The sequence below is a fragment of the Musa acuminata genome, unplaced genomic scaffold, assembly GCF_036884655.1.
Source record: "Musa acuminata AAA Group cultivar baxijiao unplaced genomic scaffold, Cavendish_Baxijiao_AAA HiC_scaffold_1059, whole genome shotgun sequence".
NCBI lineage: Eukaryota > Viridiplantae > Streptophyta > Magnoliopsida > Zingiberales > Musaceae > Musa > Musa acuminata.
Genome location: NW_027021273.1, coordinates 80,753 through 107,138, shown reverse-complemented (window position 1 = coordinate 107,138; position 26,386 = coordinate 80,753). Strand labels below are relative to the sequence as shown.

Genomic DNA, 26,386 nt, shown 5'->3' with positions numbered 1-26,386 from the left:
CCCCGGGTGAATGCGATCATCCCCATGACAGTACCTCGACCTCTATTTTGCTAACTCCTACGAGATTCGAATTCTAGGAATATGTCTCGTGCTACATGAGGAATGGAAGCAATGGTCGTCCCCATGACACTACATCGACCTCTATTTCGCAAGTTCCCGGATTGGAACGATGAGATATTACTGTGCGTCGAGTCGATTGCATTCTGCCATGAATTGGAGATGCAGCCCAACGTCACGAAACAAACACACGTCATGTTGTGCGTCACGGAGCGCGTGATGGATAACCATGACGTGCGTTGTCATTCCACGTACACGAACCGATCGAGACGGTAGCGCGCCCCAAACCCAACTCCGGCCCAGCCGAACCCGAACCCGAACCCGAACCGAAGCTCCTCTCAACCAAAAACCAAAAACCAAAAACAACCCTCGGACTCCTTTCGGAGAGAGACCCACTCGCGCTCGCGCCTAAAGCGTGACTCGATCCTAATCGAACATAGCCCCCGAAGCTGGCCGCAACCAATCAATCCGTAAGACAAATACGAAATGTTGTTTATGTCCAAAGCATCCATCCATCGATACAGAACAAAAACATCCCATACGTCTCCGTAGCACGATCACAGAAAACACCCGAATTGCTCAACACCACCCACGAACTCCCTCACGACACTGCTCGCGAGCTCGTATGCTTCCGATAGTGGGACACCGCTCGCATCAACGGCTACCTGCAGCTGCCTCGCTGTTTCAAATTTCAGAGCTAAAGTACAAATCCACCGACCTCGGCAGCATCGCTTTCCAGCTCTATACCCCACTCGCTCCGCCCGCGCCTCCCTCCATTAAGACCCCGGCCGAGGAAGGAGGATGCGCAGCCATGGTGAGAAAGAGGAGCCCCATCGTCAGGAAGGCGTTGGACCTCATCGCCCTCAGCTTCAGTACCCGCGTGGCCAAGGTCAGGCGGCCCATCGCCCGGAAGCTGCTGCTCCTCAAGCGGACCAAAAGGTTCAACCTCCTCCGGCACTACAACTACGCCTTCATCGCGGAGTACGAGTTCTCGCCCTCCAACTCCCCGCTCTTCCGCCGCCCTTGTGCCCCGCCGAAGAAGAGGAGCCGCTTTCTGTCGCTGCTTTGCGGCGGCGATGGCGCGGAGTCTGTCGCGGAGGGTGGCGTGTTCCAGGATGAGCACGAGATGCTGTCGCCCGGCGGAGCTTTTCGGGACGAGCTTCTGTACGATGACGATGGAATCGGAAGAGAACTCTCTCGTGAGTTCTCGGAGTACGGTGATGAAGAGGACGGGACCGTGGATCAGAGAGCAGAGAGGTTTATAGAGAAGTTCTACGAGGAAATGAGGAATCAAAGGCGGGAGTCTGATGCAGCACGCGAACATGCTATTTGAGTTACGCTGTGCAACTCGCTTGTGATGGGTTACTTTGTCATATTTGTGCCCTTTCTCTGCAGGTGACCTTTTAGCATCTCAGACCGTGGAGAGATTCCATTTGTTCTGTGTTTTCGTTTCTGGAGGTAAAAATCTTCTCTTTCTGTATCTTCGTTTCGATGAATTGAGTTCCTCTAGTTGTAAAACTTTATGTGGAACTCAATTAGACAGCAGCATTGGGGGATATTAAGTACCATTGAGTGTGCTAATGTTGATGTCTACTGCTGTCTGCCCCGTATTCGGCTGCAGAATTTGGCACGATCTTGGTTTCTGAGAAGCCGGCGGTTCAGCCGACCGGCAACCCATTAATAGCACACGTAAACATCGATCTCCCCTGGAAATCCTACAAAACAGAAACTCCATGCACTACGTCAATCTTTAAAGATACATAAATCGAACTCAGAGCTATCAGATTTCACATCACCTCATCAAGCACTATAGTTTGGTGTCGTCGACTTGCTTTCCCACCGTGTTGCAACAGAGTCTGGCGAATGTGGCGGCGACTTCTTCCTCAGCAAGCAATCTTCGTCATTTACCGTAGCATCAGCTTCCACACCCTTCGCGCCGTTCCGTCCCTCATCCTCTATCCCTTTCAGTACCTCGAGAACCTCTTTGATGGGAGGCCTCATCTCCTTCTCCGCTTGCAAGCACCTGAACGCTACTCCAGCCACCCGCTCGATCATCGTCCTTATGTTGCAGTCCGACCGAAACCAGAGCTTTGGATCGACCAGCTGATCCAGTTCTTGCTTTTGGATCTTGTCGATGGCCATGTTGGCCAAATTGATGTCACGGCTCTGCCTACTGACGTCCACAGCAGGCTTGGAAGATATGAGCTCTACCAGCATCACCCCGAAGCTGTACACATCACTTTTGTCGGTGAGCTGGTAGCACTGGTGGTAGTCGGGGTCGACGTAGCCGGGCGTGCCCTGTGGTGCGGTGGATACGTGGGTGGCGTTGACCGGGAAAAGCCTGGATAACCCGAAGTCCCCAACCTTGACATGGAAGCTCCTGTCGAGCAAGATGTTGGTGGTCTTGACGTCTCGGTGGATGATTTGGGGCGTGATGGCGTGGAGGTAGCTGAGTGCGTCGGCTGTCTCGATGGCGATGCTCATCCGGAGGGGCCACGTGAGGGCCCCCTCGCAAGCACGGCAGCCATGGAGGTGGTCTGCGACGGTGCCGTTGGGCACGTACTCGTACACGAGGAGGAGCTCGCGACTGCTGCGGGAGGTGCAGCCGTACAGGGTGACGAGGTTCTGGTGGCGGATGGAAGAGAGGATGTAGACCTCGTTGATGAACTGCTCGACGAGCCTGTAGTTGTCCTTGTAGAATCGCTTGATGGCCACCGTTCGACCATCACGGAGCTTTCCTGCAGGATAGAACCATCAATTGAGCAACGAGGCCAACCTCTTCCTTCCTTGGCAGTACCGACGATGACAAACCTTTGTAGACAGTGCCAAATCCGCCATCACCGAGCACATTTGAGGTGCTGAAGCCATCCGTGGCACCCTCCAGTTCTTCGTACATGAAGATTTGGGTATGGTATTGTTCGCTGCCGAATTCTAGATCACTCTCAGAAGTTGGATGGGAAGAGACGTTTCGCGATAGCAGAAATGATGATTGCTGTTTTCTCCTCCAGCTGCAATGGTAATAAAAGAAGCATCCGAAGCTTGCCATGACCAAGCAGCCTACGCCTACACAAATTCCTGTTCGCAACAACAGTAACAGCTGCTGCTGTTAATTCCTCCAATATATATATGTATATATATAATACAGAAAACTTAAAATGCTTACCTATCACAAGCTTGTTCATATTTTTGTGTCGTTTTCCTGCATCATAAAAACCATCACAGACTTGTAAACTAATAAATGAAGAATAATAAAAAAAGAACTATTCCTGGCTCCAAAGTTTGCCATGTCTCATGCAGATTGATAACAGTCTCCTACGATTAGGAGAGTGTAGCAGAAACGTCACAAAAAGGGCAGAGAAATGTCCTCTGAATCATTCATATATATATATTTTCAGGAAAAAAGGGAAGAGATTATAGAATAAAAGTAAATAAATAGAAAGGAAGAGATGAATGTTGTAATCATGAATTCCTTTTCTAAAGCATACATCGAGAGGGACTTGGTTATGAGTGAAAGCCAGTAAATCTAAGAAGGAAGAATTGACAACAATTGAATCGGAAACAAAGAGATCGAAGCGGAACTTACCGCAACTGCTGGGTTCATCCCATCCTCGTGGGCAGTGACAGACGAAGTCCCCTGTCTCGTGATGAGACCCGCACTTCCCGTCGCTCTCTCTGCATTCCTCACAGCCTTCAGGGTTCGACCACCATTCCACCAGAAATCCGTTCTTGAGGAGATCCTCGTAGTTGGTGCGTCCACTCTCTTCCTCTGCACCATACGGGAAAACCGGTGCATTGACCACCTCACACTCGCTCGACCAATTCGGCGGCTTTGGGTAGTCATAGCTTTCACCGAGTTCAGCGAAAGTATCATTAGCGCACCGTATCCTTTCGTGATGGCCGGGTGGGATTCCCGAGCAGTTACGAAACAAGAAGAGCACTTTGTTGGCGGTGCTGATCGTGAAGTAATGGTCGACGTGATCATGGAGTCCTAACTGGGAATCGTCGTGAGGGATCGGGCAGTCGCCGCGGGCGAATTGGGTGTTGGCAACCAACAATGACTTGTTACGGTGGAAGATCTGTTTGATAAAGTACGACCCTCCTCCCAAGGAGTTCGCCAGAATGGGGAGACCACCTGTGCACTCGACTTCAAAAGCGGGATCGCCACAGAATGCATCACCCCCACTGAGCCAGAAGGGGTCGCTAATGTCTACAGCATCTCCGCAGCGGCTGCTGACCTCGCACCCTCCCGTCTCTGACCCGTCCGCTGCGGCTGGTTTTATCTGCCGCGAGAAGCTGATCAAGAGCACGAGGATGGAGAGGATAAGAGTGAAGCTCGGCAACGATTTGGCACGCATTTTGTAGCGATGACACGGAGAAGGGATGAGGCAGAACGAGAAGAGGAAACAGAGATTTAAAGGAAGATCACGATGGTGATGGCTGGGTTCATCCTTGACCACCAAGTCTTCGGAGATGAGTTCGCCAGGGAAAGTTCCAAGTAAAGTAGTAGGTAATGAAGCTCTAAAACTGACATGAATTTTATTGCATTGCCGATTACTACGATCGTAAACATTACTTTATGGATCTTCTATTCCTTGTCGAGCTGCTTTGTGTGGTGGATCCAATTATGATTCTAGTTGGAACACTGCAATGCAATGAGGTGTGAAACCTCAGTCGTCCTTTTTGAGAAAACGGTCCAATGCCAACCGTGTTTTGTGGCATGCGTTGACATGACCGACTGTTTAACGATTGCAGGAACAGCATCGAGGTGATGCGATGGGCGCCAACTCCGCCGCGTATGACTCGACGACCTACCCGCCTCCCTTAACGACAATAACGGCTTATGGGAATCCTATCGACGAAGTCTTTGACACGGTACAAGTCTTGATGGGCGAGGAAGACGTGCGAGACGGAGTCGTTGCAGCGCGTAAACCCCAAACGATGCCGTGTGAATTGAACCCGTGGATTTCAATTAAATTGGTTGGTCGTGTAACATGAATCAGACCTGTCTCGATCCGATTCCATGAAGATTGAGCTCAGGATGTAAAAAGGGGGCTTCTAGGTCCAATTATTCGCACATTTATTTAATGATCCGATCCGATTTTGACCATTTTTTTCCTCATTATCAAGGGGTATTTTAATAATAATAATAATAATAATAATAATAATAATAATAATAATAATAATAATAATTGGCACTTATTTCCTTGTGCAAATCCGAGATTATTTTCTTTTTCTTGAAAGTAAAATCCAATATAGACTGCATCTATTTTGATTCCGCCACAAGGCCCGAGTCGTCCACCGGCAAGACTTGGGGTCAGCAGTAGCTACGCCATTTTGATCCCTACTTCCGCAGTCGTCTCCTTCTCTCTCCCGCTACTGTTTGCTTCTCTCTTCTCCGTGTCATCGCCACAAAATGCGTGCCAAATCATTGCCGAGCTTCGCTCTTCTCCTCTCCATCCTTGTGCTCTTGATCAGCTTCTCGCGGCGGATAAAACCAGCCGCAGCGGCCGGGTCAGAGACGGGTGGGTGCGAGGTCAGCAGCCGCTGCGGAGATGCTGTAGACATTAGCGACCCCTTCTGGCTCAGTGGGGGTGATGCATTCTGTGGCGATCCCGCTTTTGAAGTCGAGTGCACAGGTGGTCTCCCCATTCTGGCGAACTCCTTGGGAGGAGGGTCGTACTTTATCAAACAGATCTTCCACCGTAACAAGTCATTGTTGGTTGCCAACACCCAATTCGCCCGCGGCGACTGCCCGATCCCCCACGACGATTCCCAGTTAGGACTCCATGATCACGTCGACCATTACTTCACGATCAGCACCGCCAACAAAGTGCTCTTCTTGTTTCGTAACTGCTCGGGAATCCCACCCGGCCATCACGAAAGGATACGGTGCGCTAATGATACTTTCGCTGAACTCGGTGAAAGCTATGACTACCCAAAGCCGCCGAATTGGTCGAGCGAGTGTGAGGTGGTCAATGCACCGGTTTTCCCGTATGGTGCAGAGGAAGAGAGTGGACGCACCAACTACGAGGATCTCCTCAAGAACGGATTTCTGGTGGAATGGTGGTCGAACCCTGAAGGCTGTGAGGAATGCAGAGAGAGCGACGGGAAGTGCGGGTCTCATCACGAAACAGGGGACTTCGTCTGTCACTGCCCACGAGGATGGGATGAACCCAGCAGTTGCGGTAAGTTCCGCTTCGATCTCTTTGTTTCCGATTCAATTGTTGTCATCTCTCCCACTTGTCCCTCTCGATTGTTTTAATTAGCTTTAAGAACAAGCATCACTTGATCTTTGAGACAGACTCAAGACGTTCTTTCCTCCTTAATCTCTTCTTTTGTCTTCAAATATATTAATGATTCATTCAGAGGTTACTCCTCTGCCGTTTCTTGTGGGGGTTTTAGACTAGAATTTAACACTCCATGGAGAATGTGAGCAATTGTATTTTCTTTATTCATTATTTTACCTTCTTACTGGTGTATTTCATGCTTTCTTTCTTTTTGTGATTATTATGCATCATGCTTGGCTTCGGGTGCAGCATCTAATAGACCAGTTGCTCTTTATTCTCCCCTTAGATAGGGGAAGGGATTTTTGTTTAAGGTGATGGTGACTGACAGAAGGAGTCAGAAATGATCCTTTCAGATTAAATTGGCAAGCAAATTTCTTCTTCTCCGTGGAAAATGATTCGATGTGACTTGGAGATTATTATAGTCAGTCAACAAAGACTTTGGCTCAAGACAACCATCTCATAAGCCTTTGTATGGTATTGCTTTGCAAGTAGTGTATTATTATTTTACAAAGAAAATAATTTTCCCAGATAACAAAACATTGCAGTTTCTTTTTCTTTGTCCACATGACATTCATTCTCCTTGTTTACCAAGTCTTCTTGGGGAGTACAAAGTTAGGGGTGCAAGTAGAGTTGGTCCTTCCGAATGACCTCATTTTACTTGAAAGCAGGCCTCATCATGACCTGCATCTCGTAGTTAGTCTGGTTATCTTTCTTCAACTACAAGTTTTAGTAGATGCTCAATCACCAGGAGAAACACATAAAGTCACAATCTCACATGGTAGTTTCCTCAATTACCCCATTCTTTTTTTTCACCTCGGGAATCTCATCCTTATTTAAGTTCATGAATCCTTTTAACCATATTTTCTTCATGTGAATAACTGTATGGATTTACACACGATGTCTGATAAACCTGTCAAACTGTTTATGTTATTGCGCTAATACCTGTCCTGTGGTGGTTATTTTTGCTGCAGGAAAATTCCATAATTTCCATAAGAAGTGGATTGCGATAGGTAAGAATCATATTTCGGAAAAGTCTCATGTATTATTAGATCTTCTGCCGAGCGATTCGCTTATTAAAGTGAAGTTCCTTTCCAAACTCCAGTTTGTGAATTATCATCCATCTCTCTTTGTTTGGTCTATTCCTCGGATTCCTCTAGCCTTACTAGATTTTGTTGGTGATTTAGATTTGTTTTCTTTGGGGCTAATGACAATTTGACCTTTCCTCTGTGGCATGTCAGGTCCAGTGGTAGGATTGGTGAGCTTCCTGTTGGTGTGTGCTGCATTATTCTTCTATGCGCAAAAAAGATTTGATATCTCTGACATATTTCTGAATAAATCAGATAACACACGAAACATAGAAGCCTTTTTAGATAATTATGGATCCTTGGCCCCCAAAAGATACAAGTATTCTGATCTTAAAAGCATGACAAAATCTTTTCATGAGAAACTAGGGGCAGGTGGATACGGAAGTGTGTTTAAAGGTACACTTGAAGATGGTCGTTTGGTGGCTGTGAAGATGTTGATGAGCGAGTCCAAAGAGAATGGTGCAGAATTCATGAATGAAGTCGCAAGCATCGGTAGGACGTCGCATGTTAACATTGTTAGTCTGCTTGGCTTTTGTTTAGATGGTCACAGAAGAGCTCTGATTTATGAATTCATGGCCAATGGATCTCTGGAGAAGTACATCTTTTCGGATAAGCCAAAGGCAACTCTTCCATGGGGCAAATTATTTCAAGTAGCAGTTGGAGTCGCGCGGGGGCTCGAGTACTTGCATCGTGGATGCAACTCTCGCATAGTACATTTTGACATCAAGCCTCACCACATTCTACTGGATGAGGATTTTTCCCCCAAGATATCTGACTTTGGCTTAGCTAGATTGTGCTCTCAGAAGGAATCCATACTCTCGGTGGCAGATGCAAGAGGAACAGCAGGGTACATTGCACCCGAAGTGTTCTGTAGGAGTGTAGGAGTGGCTTCAACCAAATCCGATGTCTACAGTTACGGAATGATGATCCTGGAAATGGTTGGAGGAAGAAAGAATGTAAAAGCACACGCAGATAGGACCAGTGAGGTGTACTTTCCTCACTGGGTTTACGAGCATGTCGATCGAGGTGGAGATCTTCGAGCTTATGACGTGACAGCTGAAACAGGGGAAATCGCAAGGAAGATGATATTAGTCGGATTGTGGTGCATACAGATGGTGCCAGCGAATCGTCCTTCGATGAGCAAGGTTGTAGAAATGTTGGAAGGAAGAATCAGCGACATAGAAAAGCCACCAAAACCATATCTTTCTTCTCCTCCTGGATCGGTTGTCAACACTTCATCCTAGTCTAAACCAGAAGAGGAAATTGGTTTCCTTTGTCTTGTGATGTTCTTGTGTACATCCGCAACGACCCAAGCATATGGAGACATTGACAAGCTACGAAATGCCTGGAGATTGAACCGTGCAATACATCTTTGGTGATGCAGCAGATGAGATCAAACATGAAGATCGAAGGTGGATGTGCCATGACTGGTGAAGTTTTTTATGAACATCGTCTCCTCTGCAATAGATAATACATGTATGGAAAGCCTCAGAGCATTCCTCTGATATTATTATATTTGGATGTTTGTTGCTGATAGAATTTAATGTATAATTCATCTTCTGAAAGCTTAATTTTTTTAGATTTGTTGGACTCAATCAAATTAAAGAGGTTTAAACTTGTGAGGTTTATGATGAATCTGATCAGCATTTTAGTTGAAGCATCTTTTATGCATCAATCTTTAATTTGAAGTAATTGGACTCGAACAGAACGAGTTAGATGCAGATCGACTCTATTTGCTGTTACAATACTAATCCCGTGATATGAATCTTACAAGTTAAGATCATTACAAGTCAAAGTATGGTTTATGGCAGAAGTTATAGAAGAATAATATGAAATGAAGAAATTGGTCGATCTTGACGGGTGGAGGAAACAACAAATGGCATTCATCTTCTCAAATGTGCCACCACATCAGTCTTCGTCCAACCTTTCAATGATCACAGAGAGAGAGAGAGAGAGAGAGAGAGAGAGAGAGAGAGAGAGTTCAGCCTGGTGACCCAAACACACTCGAGGACTCCTCTCTGAAAGAGGTTGGTTTCTCAAGGGTGATGAGTGAGAGTGAAGCTTTTAAAAGCAAGCTTGCAAAGTAGGCCAGCAATGTTAAAAAGAGGGGGACTGATTAAGATGGAAGGCAAGTCAATATTCTCCTCGACTTATATAAAAGATTAATGTTTCCCCCCATCGTGAAGAGGTCAAATGCCCAAAGATTATATTTAGATTGGCTTGCACAGTTGTCCACTTCCACAAGGAAGTGAGAGAAGCCACCTTCCCCACCTTGACTTCCAGCTTATATTACTGAGAGAGCAACTGAAGCGTGGTGGACGGTCTCAGTCACCATTAATTTGGAACAACTCTTCTGGTCTCTCACTCCATTATATACTATATTAAATGCATTTTATTTCACCAAACAACTAACTTTCCCTGAAATTAAACTCATCGAAAAACCATGCTGTTATTACTACTGTCCGTAACAAAACATTGGCTTTGATGGAAACTTAATGCAGTAGCAATCATTAAAACAGGAAAAAGAGAGCTCGAATTTGGGACCTTATCGCGGTTGAGCGGTCATTAAGGCTTTTGGATTCCAGCCCAGCCGTCGGATCGGACGGCTGTTGCATTTGGGAATTGGACTTACGGGGGCCAATAAAAAGAAATTAAATGTCGAAAAAAAGAAAAGAAAGACCTTTTCCGTGTTCCGATTTTGGACGCGACCCCACCGCTGGCATCGCCCCGTTGACGTACGCCACGTCTACTTGTCGGACGTAACTTCAGTCCCACAACTTCTCTCCCCCATTTCTTCCCCCTTCCTATCCCAAACCCCAAACCCCAATCTCCGTGACTCGATCCGGGCTGGGCGATCCCTTCCTCACCTCGCGCACTGCGATGACGGAACCGGCGGCGACGGCCATCTCCGAAGGAGGCGTCGCCCCAGGCTATGCGGCCTCCGTCGACTCCTCCCCTCGCTCTCGAGGCGGCGACTCCTGGGACGAACCGTTCTCTTCGTCTGCCGTCGCGGCGATGTCGCCGCGCCTCCGGCTGATGTGCAGCTACGGAGGCCGCATCGTCCCCCGCCCCACCGACAGGGCCCTCTGTTATCTCGGCGGCGAGACCCGCATGGTCGTCGTCGACCGCAACTCCTCCCTCGCTGACCTCACCGCCAAGCTCTCCCGGGACCTCCTCGGCGGTCTCCCCTTCTCCCTCAAGTACCAGCTCCCCAACGAGGACCTCGACTCCCTCATCTCCGTCGCCACCGACGAGGACCTCGAGAACATGATCGAGGAGTTCGATCGCATCTCTGCCGCCGCGGGCGGCGGCGCCGGCGGCTCGACCCGTTCCCCCCGACTCCGGCTGTTCCTGTTCCCGTCGATGCCGGAGTCGGAGCATTCGTCCACGATCGGGTCGTTGTTGGACGAGTCAAAGTCGGAGACGTGGTTCGTCGACGCCCTCAATAGCGCGATTGGCTGCATGGGCATGGATGGCCTCCCCCGTGACTTCTCCGCGGACTCCGCCTCCATCAACGGCATCCTCGGCCTCGAGGACAACTCCTCCGTTCACTCTCGCAGCGGCGGCGGCGGCGGCGCCCACCGGGAGCCAGAGCAACTCGGTCTCCACCGCCCGGACTCGTCGTGCAAGCTCGGCCGCCATGGCCATGAGGCTCACTCTGTCCCCGATTCGCTAATGCTCGATAAGTCTTCCTCCTTCGGGTCCACCTCTTCGGCTCCATCCCTCTCTAATCTCCCACCTATCCCTGTCCCCACAGATGACCGCCCCGCGGATCACCGCATCGCCGGCCTTGACGACCACTTGGCCCACATGCGCCTCTCACCCGACTCGGCCACCAGCCAGAGACCTAACGAGGGTTTCAAAGAACCAATCTATGCACCCCAGCGGCCACCTCCGCCTAACCCTCTCCCGACTGACTCTGCTTCCTCTCCTACCATCTCCGCCACTGAAAACTTCAATAGGGTCTTCTCCGATGACGAGAGGTCCGGGCACGCTGGGCTCCGTAAGCTACCGCAACCTCCAAAACCCACCCACATCGGTGCTACCGCCTTGGATCCAGCGTCAAGGTATCGTCTTTCTTGATCTTTGGCGCTTTTATGTCAAAAAAGTTGTGGCTTTTTACTGAAAATTTGATGAATTTTACTCTGAATTCTTCATCCAGGCCTACGTACTTGAATCCGAATTCTGATCCGAAGGTCTCTTCTGATCTTAGCTATCGTGATCCATTGCCTACTGATGCTCCCGGTCATGTATTGCCTGTTATGCAGACGGAGCAACTCCAGCAGCAACAATTCCATCCCCACCTATATCAACAGCAACCACAGTTCATTCCCAGGAATCCCCACTACATCCACCACCCAGCGGCCACCATGCCTTCCTACTACCCTACTGCAGCCCACCCGACGCAGCAATCGCCGCAAGCGCATCCATTCGACCCCCAGCTTCAATTGTACTACATGCCTGTTGGTCACCCCGTGCCATATCCTTTGGCTGCAGTTCAGCCCAATTTGGCGGATCCCAATTCCGTACCATCATCTGGAATGCTGGCTGTGCCAGTTCCGGGAGTTCCGACGAAGCCTGACTTGCCACCGAGTTTGTACAGGGCAGCTGCCCCGGGACCTGCACCTGCTGCATTGCAGCCACAACTGATCTCTGTACCTTCCAACCAAGCTCATGCCTATGCCGGAACAGGGTATCATGTAATGCAGCAACCCCACCTTTCTCAGTCCCCTGCAGCAATGGCTAATTATGGTTATGAAGTCGCTGCTGCTTCTGGGCATCCCCAGATGTACTACTCGCAGGCCTCTTCACATCCGGCACACACCCTGCAGTATCAGACATTGAGCTCCACAACTGTAATTCCTGATGTGGCTGCTTCCGAAGATTCGAACGCATCCCGAGCATCATGAACACTGGTCGGTCCCCTCGTAATAGAAAGAAAAAGGCTTTGGGTGGAGGTGAAGGGAACTGCAGTAAGCTCTTAATTGTCTTTGGCAATCTTATTACTTATGAACCATGCTAATTGTGTGTTCTCATTTAATATGTTGTTTAGTGCTTGGCTTGTGTGTCTTTGTGTTGTATGTCTGTTCTTGTGATAGGAATAAAGGTAATGGATGTATGCTCGTGTTTATCCTGTCAATAGTTTCAGGGATCTTCCTTGAGTCATGGTGTCATAGTATCTTTCTCTTTGAATAGAAGACTGCTTTGCTATTATTATTGTTATATTAGAATAAAGTTACAGCACTGCTTGATTGAACTTCTTGTATATAAGAAAATTTACTTTTTTTGAGAAGAAAATATTATTTGTTTGTCTTTATTCTCTTTTGAATGAGATGTTCTCGTACTAATTATGCTCCTATCTACTTGACAAGTAATAATGATGTGATTATTAGAATAGCTATTCCCTCGAATGAGATGATGCCGTTCTTTGTTGCTTCATGCTCTGATGTTTTGTTCACAATCTATGGTCTTTCAATCCTTGCAATTTGTAGATGTGGGTTGGTCCAAGTTATACAAAAACACTAGTTGCTTAACTACTCTGATTTGCTTTCTTCAAATAAGAAGGTCCAATGTTCGATCTGCCCTTTAATTGTTATTGACATTATGTGATTTGACTATGCCATTGCTGGCAGCAAGATTCTTAGATAGTAAGCATTCTTTTTATTATCTGTATAACCTTATAAATAAGGAGCTGATCACAGCTTAATTAATATTAATGGTTTAAATATTTCTTCTTTCTTTGTTGGAGGGTGAATTCAGCTTTAAAAGAATCACTTGTGTTCTATATAACAGCAAACCTAGTTTAAGAAGAAACAGGAGAAGTCTAATTGAGTCTATCCATCCTACTGTTTTGTATGAAAAAGCTACTATATCAAACTTTTGTTGTCTAGAGAACCTGGTTTGATGCAGCTATCCCTTGTGGTGAGGTATCAAATTGTTCAAACTCCTGTAGGAGAAGGTCAAGTTGTAAGGCATGATGCCTTGTCTTCTGGCACTTGGTACTGGGTTGTATACCATGCATTCAGATTCTGCCTTGCACTTGGGGATGCGATGGAGAAACGCCGAGTACTTATTGGACTTGGCTTACAGCAGCTCTGCCCTTATTCTGGTAGATGTTTTCTGTTGTTGTTCATGTGCTGAATACTTATTGGACTTGGCTTGCAGCAGTTCTGCCCTTATTCTGGTAGATGTTTTTTGTTCTTGTTCTTTTAGCAGCTATGGAGGGATAACATGGAATGCTCCATTAACTATAACCTAAGTAGGCACTATTCATATATAATGCAAAGCTCCATCTTCTGCTCTATTCATATTCAAACTCGATGTTCATGCCTTCACATTGTATTTATAAATGACCCCTCTCTCTCTCTCTCTCTCTCTCTCTTTATATATATATATATATATATATATATAATTCATGGACTCCAATGGAAACTACTTTTGATCTTAAAGTCCTTTCATCGGCATCACTAGTTAATTCAATAAATAAAACCATCCAATTGGGCTCTGATTGAGCCCATTGGGCTCCGAGTGCACGACGAAGGCGACGAACCCAATTGAGGAACTCCGACGGAGGGCTTCTTATGAGCGCGCTCTTCTTTCCGCCTCGTCAAATCAATTTCTCCCCGTTCCGTTTGCTCTCTCTCTCTCTCTCTCTCCTTTTGTGGCTGTCGCTTGTCTTGGTCTCGGAACGCTGAGCGTACTCAGAAACATCCCTTTCCTTTCCCTTTGCTTTCCGCTCCACTTTACTAATTGGCAGCATCCAAGAGCCTCCTAAGCTCGTTGCGGTGTGCGATCTCGTTCGAGCACAAGGTTCTTGGTAAGCTTTCCGTTGTCTGATTTCCCTTCTTTAAATCCTGTTCTTTTCAACGATTGATTTCTTGAGTGGGTTATTGTAGTGGTGAAGATGAACCAAGTCTTTGTTCCTCTTCCGTTTCAATTTAACTATGGATCGGAGAAGTAGGGAGGGAAACGAGTGGCATCTGTTGATAGGTTTTGGTTGGGTGAGCTTGCAGCAGGAATTGCAAGAAATGCTGGATTCTTGGTTGTCGAACCATCGTTTGTCAGTTTATTGTCGTCGCACAAGTTTCTTGCAGTTGATAGAAAGTAGAAACCCTAACTTGGATGTCTGAGACGTTCGTTCCTTCTTGGGGTTTAAGTGTTTATGTGAAATATCCCCTCTTGACTCATTGCTGAATACCTTTCATCCTAAGGTGATACCCTCAACCATAAGCAACCATTGGTTTGGTGCAATCTGATCAGCAGAATGAGCGATTTACTAAACTTGCTAGTATTAGTAGGGGAAGTGACAACGACAAGAAAAATGCGTCTAGGTCAGCTTTTCAATCTGAAACAACAATCTTAAGCTTCGTCCACAAGATTGCCTTGGCGGAAGCCTCAAATATATGTAATTGATCCTGCGAATTATTGAAATTGTTAGTATATGTTTTGGCCAAGCTCATCATTATGGTCATTGTATAAAGCTGCTAGGTGAAGGTGAGTTCAAATTCTACTGAAGCATTGGATGCCTAGGGTGAAGTAGATAAAGATCAAATTCTAGTGGCATCTGTGTCATGAATATCTTAAGAGTTGCCTGGGATCTTTTGAGGTAGGTAGTAGAGGTTACATTATGCTACAAAAATTAGCGCAAAACACGACAGCGACCAACTGGTGTTGGAAAATACTCTGAAAAATAGAGGAAAAGTGTAAATAATGAAGGAGCCACTTGCTAGATGGGTTTTAGTTTCTTTGAAAGAACAATCCTAGGTGCTTATACTGAGGCATATAGATACAAAATTTAATTGTAGAGCTTGGTGTCAAAGTCTGAGACATGGAGACATCCTCAGGATGCTGTAAAGCCTAGCTATGGACTGTAGATCAGAATGCTATATTTTCTATTCATGAAAAGTTTGCGGTGTAGATTATGGATAAAACGAGGAAGGCATTGAAGGTGTTGCAGATGTGTCAAAAATGCTATATTTTATGTTCATCAACAGTTAGGAACATGTAGATGCATCAATTAAGCAAGGTGAGTCAGTTCAGATTAGTGGTGAAAGGAAATATCTTAAAGATCCTACAAACACAATAAATTGTGGTTGAATAGTGATAGGTGGAGTGGGATTCCACTTGACATTTCATGCTTGGAAGTACTTCTAGGGTAAGTCCTCACAAAACTTCTAGTATCAATTTGCTAGAATTGCTGCACGGAACATTTCAAGGAGCATTGCCAGAAGCAACCAATCCTGAACCTGCAACAGGTCCACACAATACAAGTGCAGCAATCTAGTGTGGCACTTGTGGTTCACAGTGCATGAAAAAGGCAATTCTTCAAGATGTAATCATCTGATGGAAGTCATTGGCATACTGATCTTGTTGGAGTGTTTATCCTTCCTGTGTCAAACCAATTTAAAGGTTTCAGCTGCTGTCTTAGGATAACCCTTCTTATGAGAACTTAATTCTTCACTTTTTTTTCTGAAACTTAATTCTTGGCTCTCTCTGTTAAGTTATAAATAACTCGATCGATACAGGGATCTAGACTCAGAATGATACTTTCTTTCTACTGTTTAGAATAGTAAAGGCTACACTTTGGATGCTCTCTACGTGGCTGTGATCTCTCTGCATTATGTTTCTTATTTGTGCTCTTTTGTACCCTTTGGTGTCTTACATACAAAGAATGGACCAAATAAATATTTGGATCATGTCTTTGGCGGATGGTTCACCGTCACGTGTGGTTCACGCGGCTGTTGGCCAATGGTGTCGTGCGTGGGTCTCAACCACGCGGGTCCTTCTCCGTGCGTGGGAAAACGGCGTTCCCTATCTTAGGACACCTGGTCGAGGCAAACGGGTGCGGCGTCCGCGCTGATACAAACCACGCCAATTGCGCGTACGGCTTCTGCAGGAAGTCTGGTTTTTGTTTTCTTTTTGCATCGAACGGTTCGGGCGGTGCCAAGTCACTAAGCAAGCTGTGCTCGCAATAGAAGTGCGTCGTTCTGTATGACCACCGCATCCATGTGACAGAGTAGGCTCTTCGTGTTCCATGGATTGATGTAGCAAATGTATGTTGATCTTAGGGGCCCACACCCTGCACCCTGCATCTTTTTTTTACAGAAGCTCATTTAAACCGGGACCCTCTCTTTGGAATGTGGATGAGACGGGACTCCACCCGTCTTCCATCTCTCTCTCTCTCTATATCTGTCTGGTTCTTGATTCGCTTATCCTCCATAGTCCAGCTGTTCCAGCCAATCACGGCCCCCAGCGCAGGAAAGAGGCCCTTCCAATCTGAACATCACCCACTCCCTACAACTTCCTAGTGCCAAGTGGACGCCTCGACACGCCTCTCTCCTCTCTATCATTTCTCTCCTTTCTTGGAGGCCGCTCTGAGGTGAAAGGTCATTTCATTTCTCCTGGGGTCGTCGTTAAGTCAAGTTCATCTCTTTCATCCGCTTCGTTCATCTTTTCCCTCTCCTCCTGTGATTTTCTTGTTTTGTTCTTCTCTTTCTCGAATCATTTTGCCCACCGGTGGCCAACGATTTCTGTGTTCTCGAAACTGAATCCGTGCTCCGCGACTGAAGTTGCCTCCAGTGTTACTGATGTCACGGGGGACTCAATGGGAAGATGATCACGGGACTGCGGAGTCTTGTAGAGGTTTGGCGGAGATGACATCAATGGCTGAGTTGATATGCGGAACCCTGATCTCCTCTCGATGTAAATGATCCATCCAGTCTAGGACCGGAGAATTCTTTCTAGTTATTACTTTTTCTAATTACTCGCCTTGATGTTATGGTGATCTCGTCTCCTTAAAAGCATTGTTGGATGCGTCGATGGTAGCAATGTATCTTACATTGATGAAGACAGGGAAAGGTATCTGGCATCCCATGTCCCACGTTGAACCTATAGAGCAGGCCACTAGGTGCAAGAAAGAAAGGCATCCTTTTGTACCAAACTTGGCATGATTGTTTCGTCCTTGGTTTGCTCTCGTGCAGCAAAATAATGCATATGACTGATGCATCTTCATTCGCATCAATTTGCATGATCTTGGAACCATGTATTACTCTATGACCATCTATTGTCCTTCCATCGGCAACCACTTTATATTGCTCTTGTTGCAATTTACTAGAGTTTGTAGGCCATGCTGACATTATTTGCTGAAGAAATTGTTCATGTCAATTCCAGGGAAAGACAATGGCGGATATACAGTTGGGTGCTCACACGGTGCAATCTCATGGGGTGAAGGTTGCAAGATTCCACATGCATGACTGGATAATACTACTACTTCTTGTTGTAATAGAAGTCATATTGAATGTTATAGAACCATTTCATCGTTTTGTGGGGAGAGACATGATGACTGATCTGAAATACCCACTGAAAAGTAACACGGTGCCATTTTGGGCTGTTCCAGTATGCTCTTCTTTGGAATTTTGATATTTTACGTAACTTTCTTATGGATGACGTACCCATCACAATTTGCATTATTACAGGTGATTGGGATTATCTTGCCTTTTGTAATCTTTCTTGCAATTTACTTCAGAAGAAGGGATGTATACGATTTGCATCATGCGATCCTGGGTTTGTCTACTATCTTTGTATCGTTTCAGGCGTAGAGCAAGTTTTCTTCTCAGTACAAGGTGGATTAAACAGTCTATTGGCAACATGTATGTGCAGGTCTCCTGTACTCTGTGCTCATTACTGGGGTGATAACAGATGCCATTAAGGATGCAGTAGGCCGACCTCGACCTGACTTCTTTTGGCGCTGTTTTCCTGATGGAAAAGAGGTGGTTTATAATTTATTTCCTTTGTCCTTGACCTAGAAACCCATATCTGTATTCACCACTGTGTATTGCATAAAACTCATCAGTATTTGCTGATACACATGCCTGTAGGTTTATGACAATGTCACAACAAATGTTATATGCAATGGAGAAAACAATGTTATAAAGGAAGGACACAAAAGTTTTCCTAGTGGCCACTCCTCATGTAAGTGATGCAGCAGTAAAACTCATTATAGTTTCTTGATCGTATCTTCAGCTTTTGAAACTTTTGAAAAGGATAATGCTACTAGACACACACAGAGATTTCTTCCAGTTTTTTTATCCTTCTGATGTAAATATCTCAAGTTCAAGAAAACATCAAAAAATTTGTCATGCATGAGATACTTTTTCTGCAACTGTTCAATTATCTGTAGCTTCAATCGCTTATAATGTCACTGTTTTATTTCCTGTAATATAATATAGGCAACACAGGTGTGAGACCCCTAATTAGTTCACATGGAATATAGCATGCCATGTGAATAGTATTTAACAAATAGGCAACACAGGTGTCAGTACCCATATTCTGAGAGCATCTTTGCAGTATTAGTTTAGGATCTGGTTGCAACAAATTGGGTACATGAGCAAGTGTAGGACTGCACCTATGTTTGTATTGGTGGACCCAGTGAGATTGGGCTAACTGTCGATGCATCATAATTTGAAGTCAATTATCGCTCCATATGCCCTTTTCGTGGGCATGGTCACGTGTTTTTACACTTGGGTTATGATTATTAGTCGCATGAGACATTCAAATCCTCGCTTCTTGTGACTACCACATGGTGACAGGTTTTAGGTCCTCTCGTTTGCCTGATAGCTCAACAAGGTGTTTGTTTTTGGTAACTGTATACAAGCTTATCGGGAACAATATGGAATGATTTGATATTGCCATCACCAATGGTATCTTTATGGAATATCTGAAGATATTTATTTAATGGTAATTTATTACTAGAAAAATCTTTCTCTTTTAATAGCATTTTGTAAATTAAGCTTGACAATGCATTAGATTAACCAAGTACTGAGGTTTAGTTTGTCATATTCTTTCACAAATTAAAGCATGCCCAGTTAATGTACTGAAACATCGTTTATTATCGAATTAGAATTTGATCTGCATATATTTTTTTATTTTCTATTAAACTGATCTGTTCATAATCTCAAAGATAATATTATGAACTAACCAAATGCATGCATGTTGTATGCTTAGTATACAATACAAATCTATTTAAGTTAATAGTACTAGATGGAAAAAGGCTTAAGGCTTCACATGAATGCAAATGCTGAAATCTCATATCCTCCAAATTCACTAGCAAGATTCTTTTCTTCTCAATTTCCTCTCCATGCCTTCCTTTCTCCTATCTTCTTTCTTGGGTTCACCTGGAATCAACCTGGATTTCTGTTTTAGTTTCAGTTACCAGCCAGTTTAAGGCCAATAAATTGACCATAACATGGCCACTCCTGGTTGATTCCAGTTCTGGGCTGGGTCATATCACAATCAGCTGATCAAGCAAACAATGGTGGTTTTACTTAGATTGGGTGTGATCAGGAAGGGCACCAGACCTATTCCCTCTAGTTTTAGTTGCCATGACTTGATAGGTATCATTTTATTACTAACTTCAACTTGTGAAGTTAGTAACTTCAACTTATTTGGAGTGTTGGGCAAAAATCCTTAAGGTGGTGCATTTTTTTACTATTGATCTTTTATAGAAAAATAGTGGGAGGTAACTATCGAAAGACTAATAGAAAAATAGGGAGATAAAATTCTTGGAGTTCTAAGTTAAAATTCTTTGTGCTCTAATTTTTTATTGTCAAAGCAATCTCATTTTCTAATTGATTAAATATGTTTATATGCTGCGCTGCCAACCATGTTCGATTCTACTAGGTTAGTATACACTTGGATTCATGTCTAAAAATTCATTTGATGCATATGTAGTAAGCTTTAACTCAATGAACAATTCGAACCACAAAAGAACTGGAGCTTAACAACCCGTAGTCAGCCGCTTTGTGGCTAGAATTTGTTTACTCATTATGTTACTTAATTCTTCTAGTGCTTGTAGAATCAAATTTTCTGCAGCTACATTTTGTAGATGCCAGTAAACTTGTTGCTTATTGGAGAATGCGCAAAAAATTTATCACAGAAATTCATGCAAACTTGTTGTTCTACTCATCAAGCCCATGTGCACTCAGGGTCTTTTGCAGGACTAGGATTTCTTTCATGGTACCTTGCAGGGAAAATCCAAGCTTTTGATAGAAGGGGCCACATTGCAAAACTCTGCATTGTATTATTTCCCCTACTTTGTGCATCTCTTGTGGCGATTTCTCGAGTGGATGACTATTGGCATCATTGGCAAGATGTGTTTGCTGGTGGTTCTTTAGGTTTGTATTGTTAGGCTATATCATAATGGATTTAATGTAAATGTTTGTTTTGTTGATGCCAATTATATAACTCTTCCTTTGTTTTCCATTTCTTTTTTGCAGGACTGATAGTTGCTTCGTTTTGTTATCTGCAGTTCTTCCCACCACCACATGATACAAATGGTGCTCACGAATCCCCTCACTTTCATTTTCTTTGTTCTATTTTGGTATGATTTATGGTACTCGAGCAATTTGAGATTGAAGAGATCTTTAGTGTTGCCAGGGAAAATGATTTTAACCCGCTGAACTTCATAATTATCTTGATTTTTACTGTCAAATGTTGTCTCACCCTCTTAGAAGAAAAGTTAGGTACCAACCCCTAGGAAAAACAACTACAGTTTCCAACCGGCCATGTCCGTTATCCTTGTCCGGGACATCAGGACTGCTTATGGAAACTCTATTATAGGATACATTCATTATATGATACCTGTGGAACATACATTATCAATGGTGTAAACACCATTATTACACAGTACAATGATTTGATACTCTGGTGCATGAGCTCATGGTAATTTCTTATGATACATCTTGAAAGTTGATATATGGTGTGTGGTCCGTTCGATCAAATGCCAGTGTAGTTAATACATTTTGTTACATGTTTTATTTTGTGAAATGGATTCAGGATAGCCCTGACATACATGTTGGTCATTGGAAGCTTTTAACGTTTGATTCTTATTGTGCAGGTTGGGGCCCGCATGCATATTTCCAAACGTTGGCAGATACACAGAGTAATACTCGGATGACTCATGCTGCAAATCCTCTCAGTATTAGGTCATTGGAGGCCGAAGCTGGTTACATCTATACCCGACAACAAGTTTAGATCAACATATAGGTTCAACCCTGTCGTGGGACACGAGTCTGATCCCAGATGCTAAGATCTCACTTCAGATTGTCACAATGAGCCACTTCCGAACAGCTTGTAGATGTACAGGATCTAGAGATAAGTCTTCTGTCATTGTTCTACATGCACATGGTAGACTTGTATCGTGTAGTTCGTGCAGATATGTCTGGTATCTTGAAAACACAAGGTGTGTGTGTGTGGTGGAAATCCTGAAATCATCAAAATAGATATAGCCAGCCAGTATTAGTCCTCCAACCTTCACTAGTAATTCTTTATAAAGTACACAATGTGGCACTCATCGGTTAATATTATTGTCATTATAATATTAGGAGGTTTATCTTCACAGTGAGTTATCATTCATGTTTATTTTTTTTTGTTTGTTCTTTGATAATACTTGGGAATGGCGGCTATCAGTGTTAGTCATGCGCATCTCGAGTGTGGCCACCATAGGTGACCGTATGATTGCGACGTTTTTGTGGAGATTTAAACTTTCTTTTGTTGTGCTTTACTCTCTGAGGAGATATGGTAAGCCTACCCAATTGTCAGTGTACCTGGTTTCCATGTCCGGTTTCGGTTGACGCTCGCGCCCTCTGTTCCCGCAGAAAAATCTTCGTTTCGCGTCGGATTGCTTCATGTCATATCCTGCTTCTGCGAACGTCTTCGAGGACGGAAGAAACCGCCCATGGAGATGCGCCCCGCCGCCTGCCTTCGAGTCTTGCGTTTGGGCTTGTAATTTAATGAGAGAGACAAGAGCCGCGGAGATGGGTCGATCCGAGCCAGGCTTGTTTAACCCACAGACAGTGGGTACCATACCATCCGTGACCTCACCATACACCAGTCCGGCTTCAAAACGCCCGAAAACATTAGTTTTTGCCGTCCAAATCGTTCGACTTCCAGTTCTTATTCCCACCTGCAGTGACCGCACCTCATCATCGATTAGTTATTCCCGCGACGCTCGACCGTCTCTTCCGGGCTCCACGGCGCAACGGCGCCCACGCCACGGACTCCTGCTTCCCACCCGTGGTCGTCGTCTGTAACGCCGCTCGAGCTTGCCGCTGATGATAGAGTGAGAAGAAGATAGTGAAGTACCAGAAGGCGGAAGAAGGGCGAAAAAGAGGGAGATAGACGATGACCGGAGATGAACATCGATCTTCCGCCTCCTCCTCCTGCTCTTGTGGCCACCTTCCTCCTCTACTGGTTCAGTCCAGCCTAACGCCACCGTCAGCCGACGCCCTCCTTCCCGGTGGCCGCTCCGCCGCAAACCGAGTTTGGGGGTGCGGAAAAAAGTTGGACCGCCTTCCTCCTCTTCTGGCTCACACCAGCCCAACAGACCCATGAAGCACGGCCACCACGGCCCAACAGTGCCACCGCTATGACTCCCACAGCAGTCGTGCCCACCCTCTCCAACGCCGCCGACAAAAGACAAAGCAGGTGGCGGAGGAGTAGAGAAAGGCGGAAGAAGGGAGGAAGGAGGAAGATTGAAGAGAAGGATGAATGGAGATGGACACGATGAGGAATAGAGAAGGAATAAGGAGATGACCGAGAAGGAACAAATTCATAATAGAACCGATGTCGAAGCCAAATCTTCCTCTTCCTCCTCCTCCTCCAGCTCTTGTGGCCGCCGCCGCCCCTCCTCCCTCCCTCCCTCCCGGTGCCCTCTACTCCGTCGAACCGGGTCGGATAGGGTCGAAATGAATTCAACAGGGCCTTGTACCCGTAATTATGGACTCGAGTTAAACAGGCCCATGAAGCACGATTACGACGACCGATCCGTGAACTTACCGCGTGGGAAACAGAAGACAAACAGGCCCGAAAAATTTTTTTTTGGTCCTCAAACCCTCAAATTTGGTTTTGTTATCGTCACCTGGAGTGACCGGAATCTAAAACTTAAGTAGGCCCATCCAACCTCCCCCAAGCCCAGTCTTGTTGATGGGCCCCCATAGATATGACTGAGGAGGTTAAGCAGACCACGCAGCGGACTCACCACGTGAGGAAGTGACGACGAAGTGGGCCCCCCGAAAAAAATTGTTCTAAAAAACCATACGGTGTGTTCTTTTTACGGTATCCCACGGTGACCACAATTTCAATCTCACATTTAGGTCGTTCCAACTTCGTTAGTGAGCCCCCCTGATATAACCTTTCGGGTTCAGCGAATGGAACGAAACTTACCCGGTGCGCAACCGACGAACCCCCAAGGTACGCTGTCCTAACACCGTGGGTGAGAATACCGTGTCCCTATTTCCACCTGCGGTGATCGGAATCTACAACGTCCATCTCCCGTGGTCGGGCAGTTTCGTACGGTGGACTCGCATTAATAGCGTTAGCGCCCGATACCTCATTTCTTCGTCAAGGAAGAAACAGTGTGAAGAGGAAGAGAGAGAGAGAGAGAGAGAAAGAGAGCGAAGGGCTTTGGCTGTAAACAGTTGGCAGAAGATAAACAACGCACGTCACTCGAAGCGCGCATAATAGAAATCAGCACAACCACAGCAGAAGTTTCCATGCACATGACAACTTGTGCGCTTATATTTCGACCATGAACTGAGCTTTTGCTGTCACCTAAAAGAAACAGGGCACCGAGAAAGCATGAGCAGTGGGCAGCAGAGCAGAGGCAGGTCTTTGTTTCTCCCAATTAAAAAAAACAAAAAAAGATGATTTTTTCTTTTTCTTTTCTGGCTACGCTACGGTAAGCAACGCAGCTTCAGCTTACAGGGCAACAATTGCAACAGAGAATAGCGGGTGTAAAAAAGAAATAAGTTGGCCAAAATTGACACACAAAAAAAAAAACCGTCACTTTGCTGTTGTGTAAACAGCAATTCAACACATTCCTTTTGTGTAAAGAGCAATTCAACTGGCCGTCAGTCAGCACTCCAATCGTTGTTGCATTATATTGCTCGTCTACTGAGCTTCCAATTCTGCATTGACCTATAGTCAAAATTAGAGATGCTAGCCTGCGTTAGCATAACATGAATAAAAAAACTCTTTTGTAGACAACTTGTAAGTAAACACATGCACATAGAAATAAGTACAAGAGGAACAGCTTTAGATAGATTAAAAAAAAGCAGCCACCGCATTTGCAACACAAGGACGTTGTTGAAAGGAAAAAAAAACTGCATTCTCATCTTACATGAACTCATTCTGCACCATGCGTTACAAGCTTCAACTTCAAATGTACATCCTCTGAGTCTTGTTCCAGAAAACCGCCACTCATCTTTTGCCTCCAGTTCCTCCTGTAATGTATGCAACTAATTGTCCACATTAGTAACTTTATTAATAAAATTAAAGAGATTAAAACATTAAATCATCTAAATTATTATAAAATAAAATATAAAAAAAAAAGCAGAGAAGGTAAAAACATGGCACAGAATGCAAAAGAACATGACTGGCAACAGAAATCATCAAGGGTATAGAAAGGGGTATTTGGGATATTCACAACTGTTTAATCCCGTTCCTAAGAGCACATGGATTGCATTCATGATGAAACATATAACACTGATATTCTCCCCAAAAAGTGTTTCAAGTCATAAGTTAACCAGATCAAAATGTCCATCGGAGAGTGTTTAGATTTCTATTCAGTACTCAAACTATTACCTCAATGTTGAATAATAAAAAAGATGGGATAAGCATGACTTCACTTACTACCTGTTCATGATATATAAGCTATTATTCACAATAAAAAATGTATTCTTAAGTAAACTAATAAATGTCTAATAGTAGCGCCTTGAATCTAGTTTTGCTTAACTTCCAAATTCTATTCATAATTCTTCACGGCTCTAGACAGAACCTGCCCAAGGAAGTTACAGGATCATGGTCAAATAAAAAAAATTGTGGTTGGACAGTGATTACCCAATCTAGGAAAATTGAGCCTTATGCTGACTGTTGAAGCTGCAATCGATTTGTACCTCGAAACTTAGTTTTTTTACTTTGTTCAAAATGCAGAAGACATACATTCACGTTTCAAATGTTCACATAACTTGTACGCAATGTCATGCTATATAAATCAGAAACATCTACCTCATAGTATATAAACTATCATCTCAATTTACCAAGCAAACATCATCTACCTCAAATCTATATGATCAGTCATCTCAACTTACTAAGGCAAACATCATCATCGGACCAATCTTGGCCAATTAGTAGAAATATGTTATCGCATATAGACACCACCATAATAGAAATCAAGGCTGCACAAGTTCCATCAAACAAGTATTAAGAATTGCCGTTAGCCATTCACTGGTCCACTTGAGAACACAATTTCACTGAAAAAATAGCAAGCAATCAAAAGGGAGCTACTCAAACCCAACTACGTAGGTACTTATCATCTGAAGGATATTTATGGACTATAGAATATCATCTAAAGCAACAAGACATGGATCAGACTGAAAGCCGACAGCAATAAGGGCAATTAGAAACTAATGCATGGGAAGAATCACAACCGTGAAGAAGAAATATGTCTCTCAACTGAGTTCTTTTCCTCTTCAACATATGTAAACCATTTATCCTCAAGCATCACTGAGTCCCAAGTCCTGATATCTGCAGAAAGTTAAAGACAAGACTTCAATATTGTCCTGTTATGACATTTAAAAGACAACAAAGCAATTCTAAGAAGAGAAACCTTGAAGTATAATTTTAGAATTACTACAAAACCCTCCAAGAGTCCAATACACGCGTCCTTCTCCTTCCAAAAATAACGGCTCTGTTCGAACTGCATCTTTTCTTGTGTTATCTGAATCTGTACACAAGGTGAAGAAAATAATGAATGTCAAAAGTGGCTCACAAAACATAATTCTTTAATCACAACTCCTTGTGATTCTCGTCCTGTTCAACCTCTGAATCACCATAGTCTCGAGGGACTCAACCAACCATGATGCTCGGTTAAGTCAACACCTTCGTTACAAGATGAGTCCG

General features: G+C 44.7%; 5 protein-coding genes and 1 long non-coding RNA gene across 11 annotated transcripts; 4 read left to right on the top strand and 2 right to left on the bottom strand.

Annotated features, from left to right (window-relative positions):
* Positions 1 to 528: 528 nt before the first annotated feature.
* Positions 529 to 4,417, bottom strand: LOC135666009 (LEAF RUST 10 DISEASE-RESISTANCE LOCUS RECEPTOR-LIKE PROTEIN KINASE-like 1.2). The gene is made up of 5 exons (XM_065177491.1): positions 3,641 to 4,417; positions 3,221 to 3,256; positions 2,869 to 3,132; positions 1,854 to 2,795; positions 529 to 1,772 (listed from the first exon to the last, which is right to left on the bottom strand). Exons 1-4 carry the CDS (start codon positions 4,410 to 4,412, stop codon positions 1,858 to 1,860), a joined length of 2,010 nt encoding a protein of 669 aa, XP_065033563.1. The 5' UTR covers positions 4,413 to 4,417; the 3' UTR covers positions 529 to 1,772; positions 1,854 to 1,857.
* LOC135666010 (uncharacterized) lies at positions 869 to 1,575 on the top strand. The gene has a single exon (XM_065177492.1). It carries the CDS (start codon positions 869 to 871, stop codon positions 1,388 to 1,390), a length of 522 nt encoding a protein of 173 aa, XP_065033564.1. The 3' UTR covers positions 1,391 to 1,575.
* A 1,003-nt stretch (positions 4,418 to 5,420) lies between the features above and the next one.
* LOC135666015 (LEAF RUST 10 DISEASE-RESISTANCE LOCUS RECEPTOR-LIKE PROTEIN KINASE-like 2.4) lies at positions 5,421 to 8,998 on the top strand. The gene is made up of 3 exons (XM_065177504.1): positions 5,421 to 6,242; positions 7,316 to 7,354; positions 7,583 to 8,998. Exons 1-3 carry the CDS (start codon positions 5,471 to 5,473, stop codon positions 8,671 to 8,673), a joined length of 1,902 nt encoding a protein of 633 aa, XP_065033576.1. The 5' UTR covers positions 5,421 to 5,470; the 3' UTR covers positions 8,674 to 8,998.
* Positions 8,999 to 10,212: 1,214 nt separating this feature from the next.
* LOC135666014 (protein PAL OF QUIRKY-like) lies at positions 10,213 to 12,686 on the top strand. 2 transcript variants are annotated; one of them, XM_065177503.1, is made up of 3 exons: positions 10,213 to 11,496; positions 11,592 to 11,625; positions 11,698 to 12,686. In XM_065177503.1, the coding sequence occupies exons 1-3, from the start codon at positions 10,310 to 10,312 to the stop codon at positions 12,337 to 12,339; spliced, it is 1,863 nt and encodes a 620-aa protein (XP_065033575.1). In that variant the 5' UTR covers positions 10,213 to 10,309; the 3' UTR covers positions 12,340 to 12,686. The 2 variants fall into 2 exon arrangements, with proteins under 2 accessions (XP_065033575.1, XP_065033574.1); XM_065177502.1 differs by having other exon boundaries at positions 11,592 to 12,686.
* Positions 12,687 to 14,041: 1,355 nt separating this feature from the next.
* On the top strand, positions 14,042 to 21,824 carry LOC135666016 (lipid phosphate phosphatase 2-like). 5 transcript variants are annotated; one of them, XM_065177508.1, is made up of 8 exons: positions 14,042 to 14,246; positions 17,600 to 17,659; positions 17,905 to 17,992; positions 18,089 to 18,198; positions 18,307 to 18,400; positions 20,413 to 20,601; positions 20,704 to 20,763; positions 21,324 to 21,824. In XM_065177508.1, the coding sequence occupies exons 2-8, from the start codon at positions 17,609 to 17,611 to the stop codon at positions 21,458 to 21,460; spliced, it is 729 nt and encodes a 242-aa protein (XP_065033580.1). In that variant the 5' UTR covers positions 14,042 to 14,246; positions 17,600 to 17,608; the 3' UTR covers positions 21,461 to 21,824. The 5 variants fall into 5 exon arrangements, with proteins under 5 accessions (XP_065033580.1, XP_065033577.1, XP_065033581.1 ...); XM_065177505.1 differs by having other exon boundaries at positions 14,044 to 14,246; positions 17,600 to 17,824; XM_065177509.1 differs by lacking the exon at positions 14,042 to 14,246 and adding an exon at positions 16,645 to 16,808.
* Positions 21,825 to 23,986: 2,162 nt separating this feature from the next.
* On the bottom strand, positions 23,987 to 26,252 carry LOC135666000 (uncharacterized). The gene is made up of 4 exons (XR_010509668.1): positions 26,094 to 26,252; positions 25,915 to 26,011; positions 24,606 to 24,708; positions 23,987 to 24,403 (listed from the first exon to the last, which is right to left on the bottom strand). It is a non-coding gene; the product is annotated as an uncharacterized LOC135666000 (long non-coding RNA).
* Between the last annotated feature and the right edge of the window lie 134 nt (positions 26,253 to 26,386).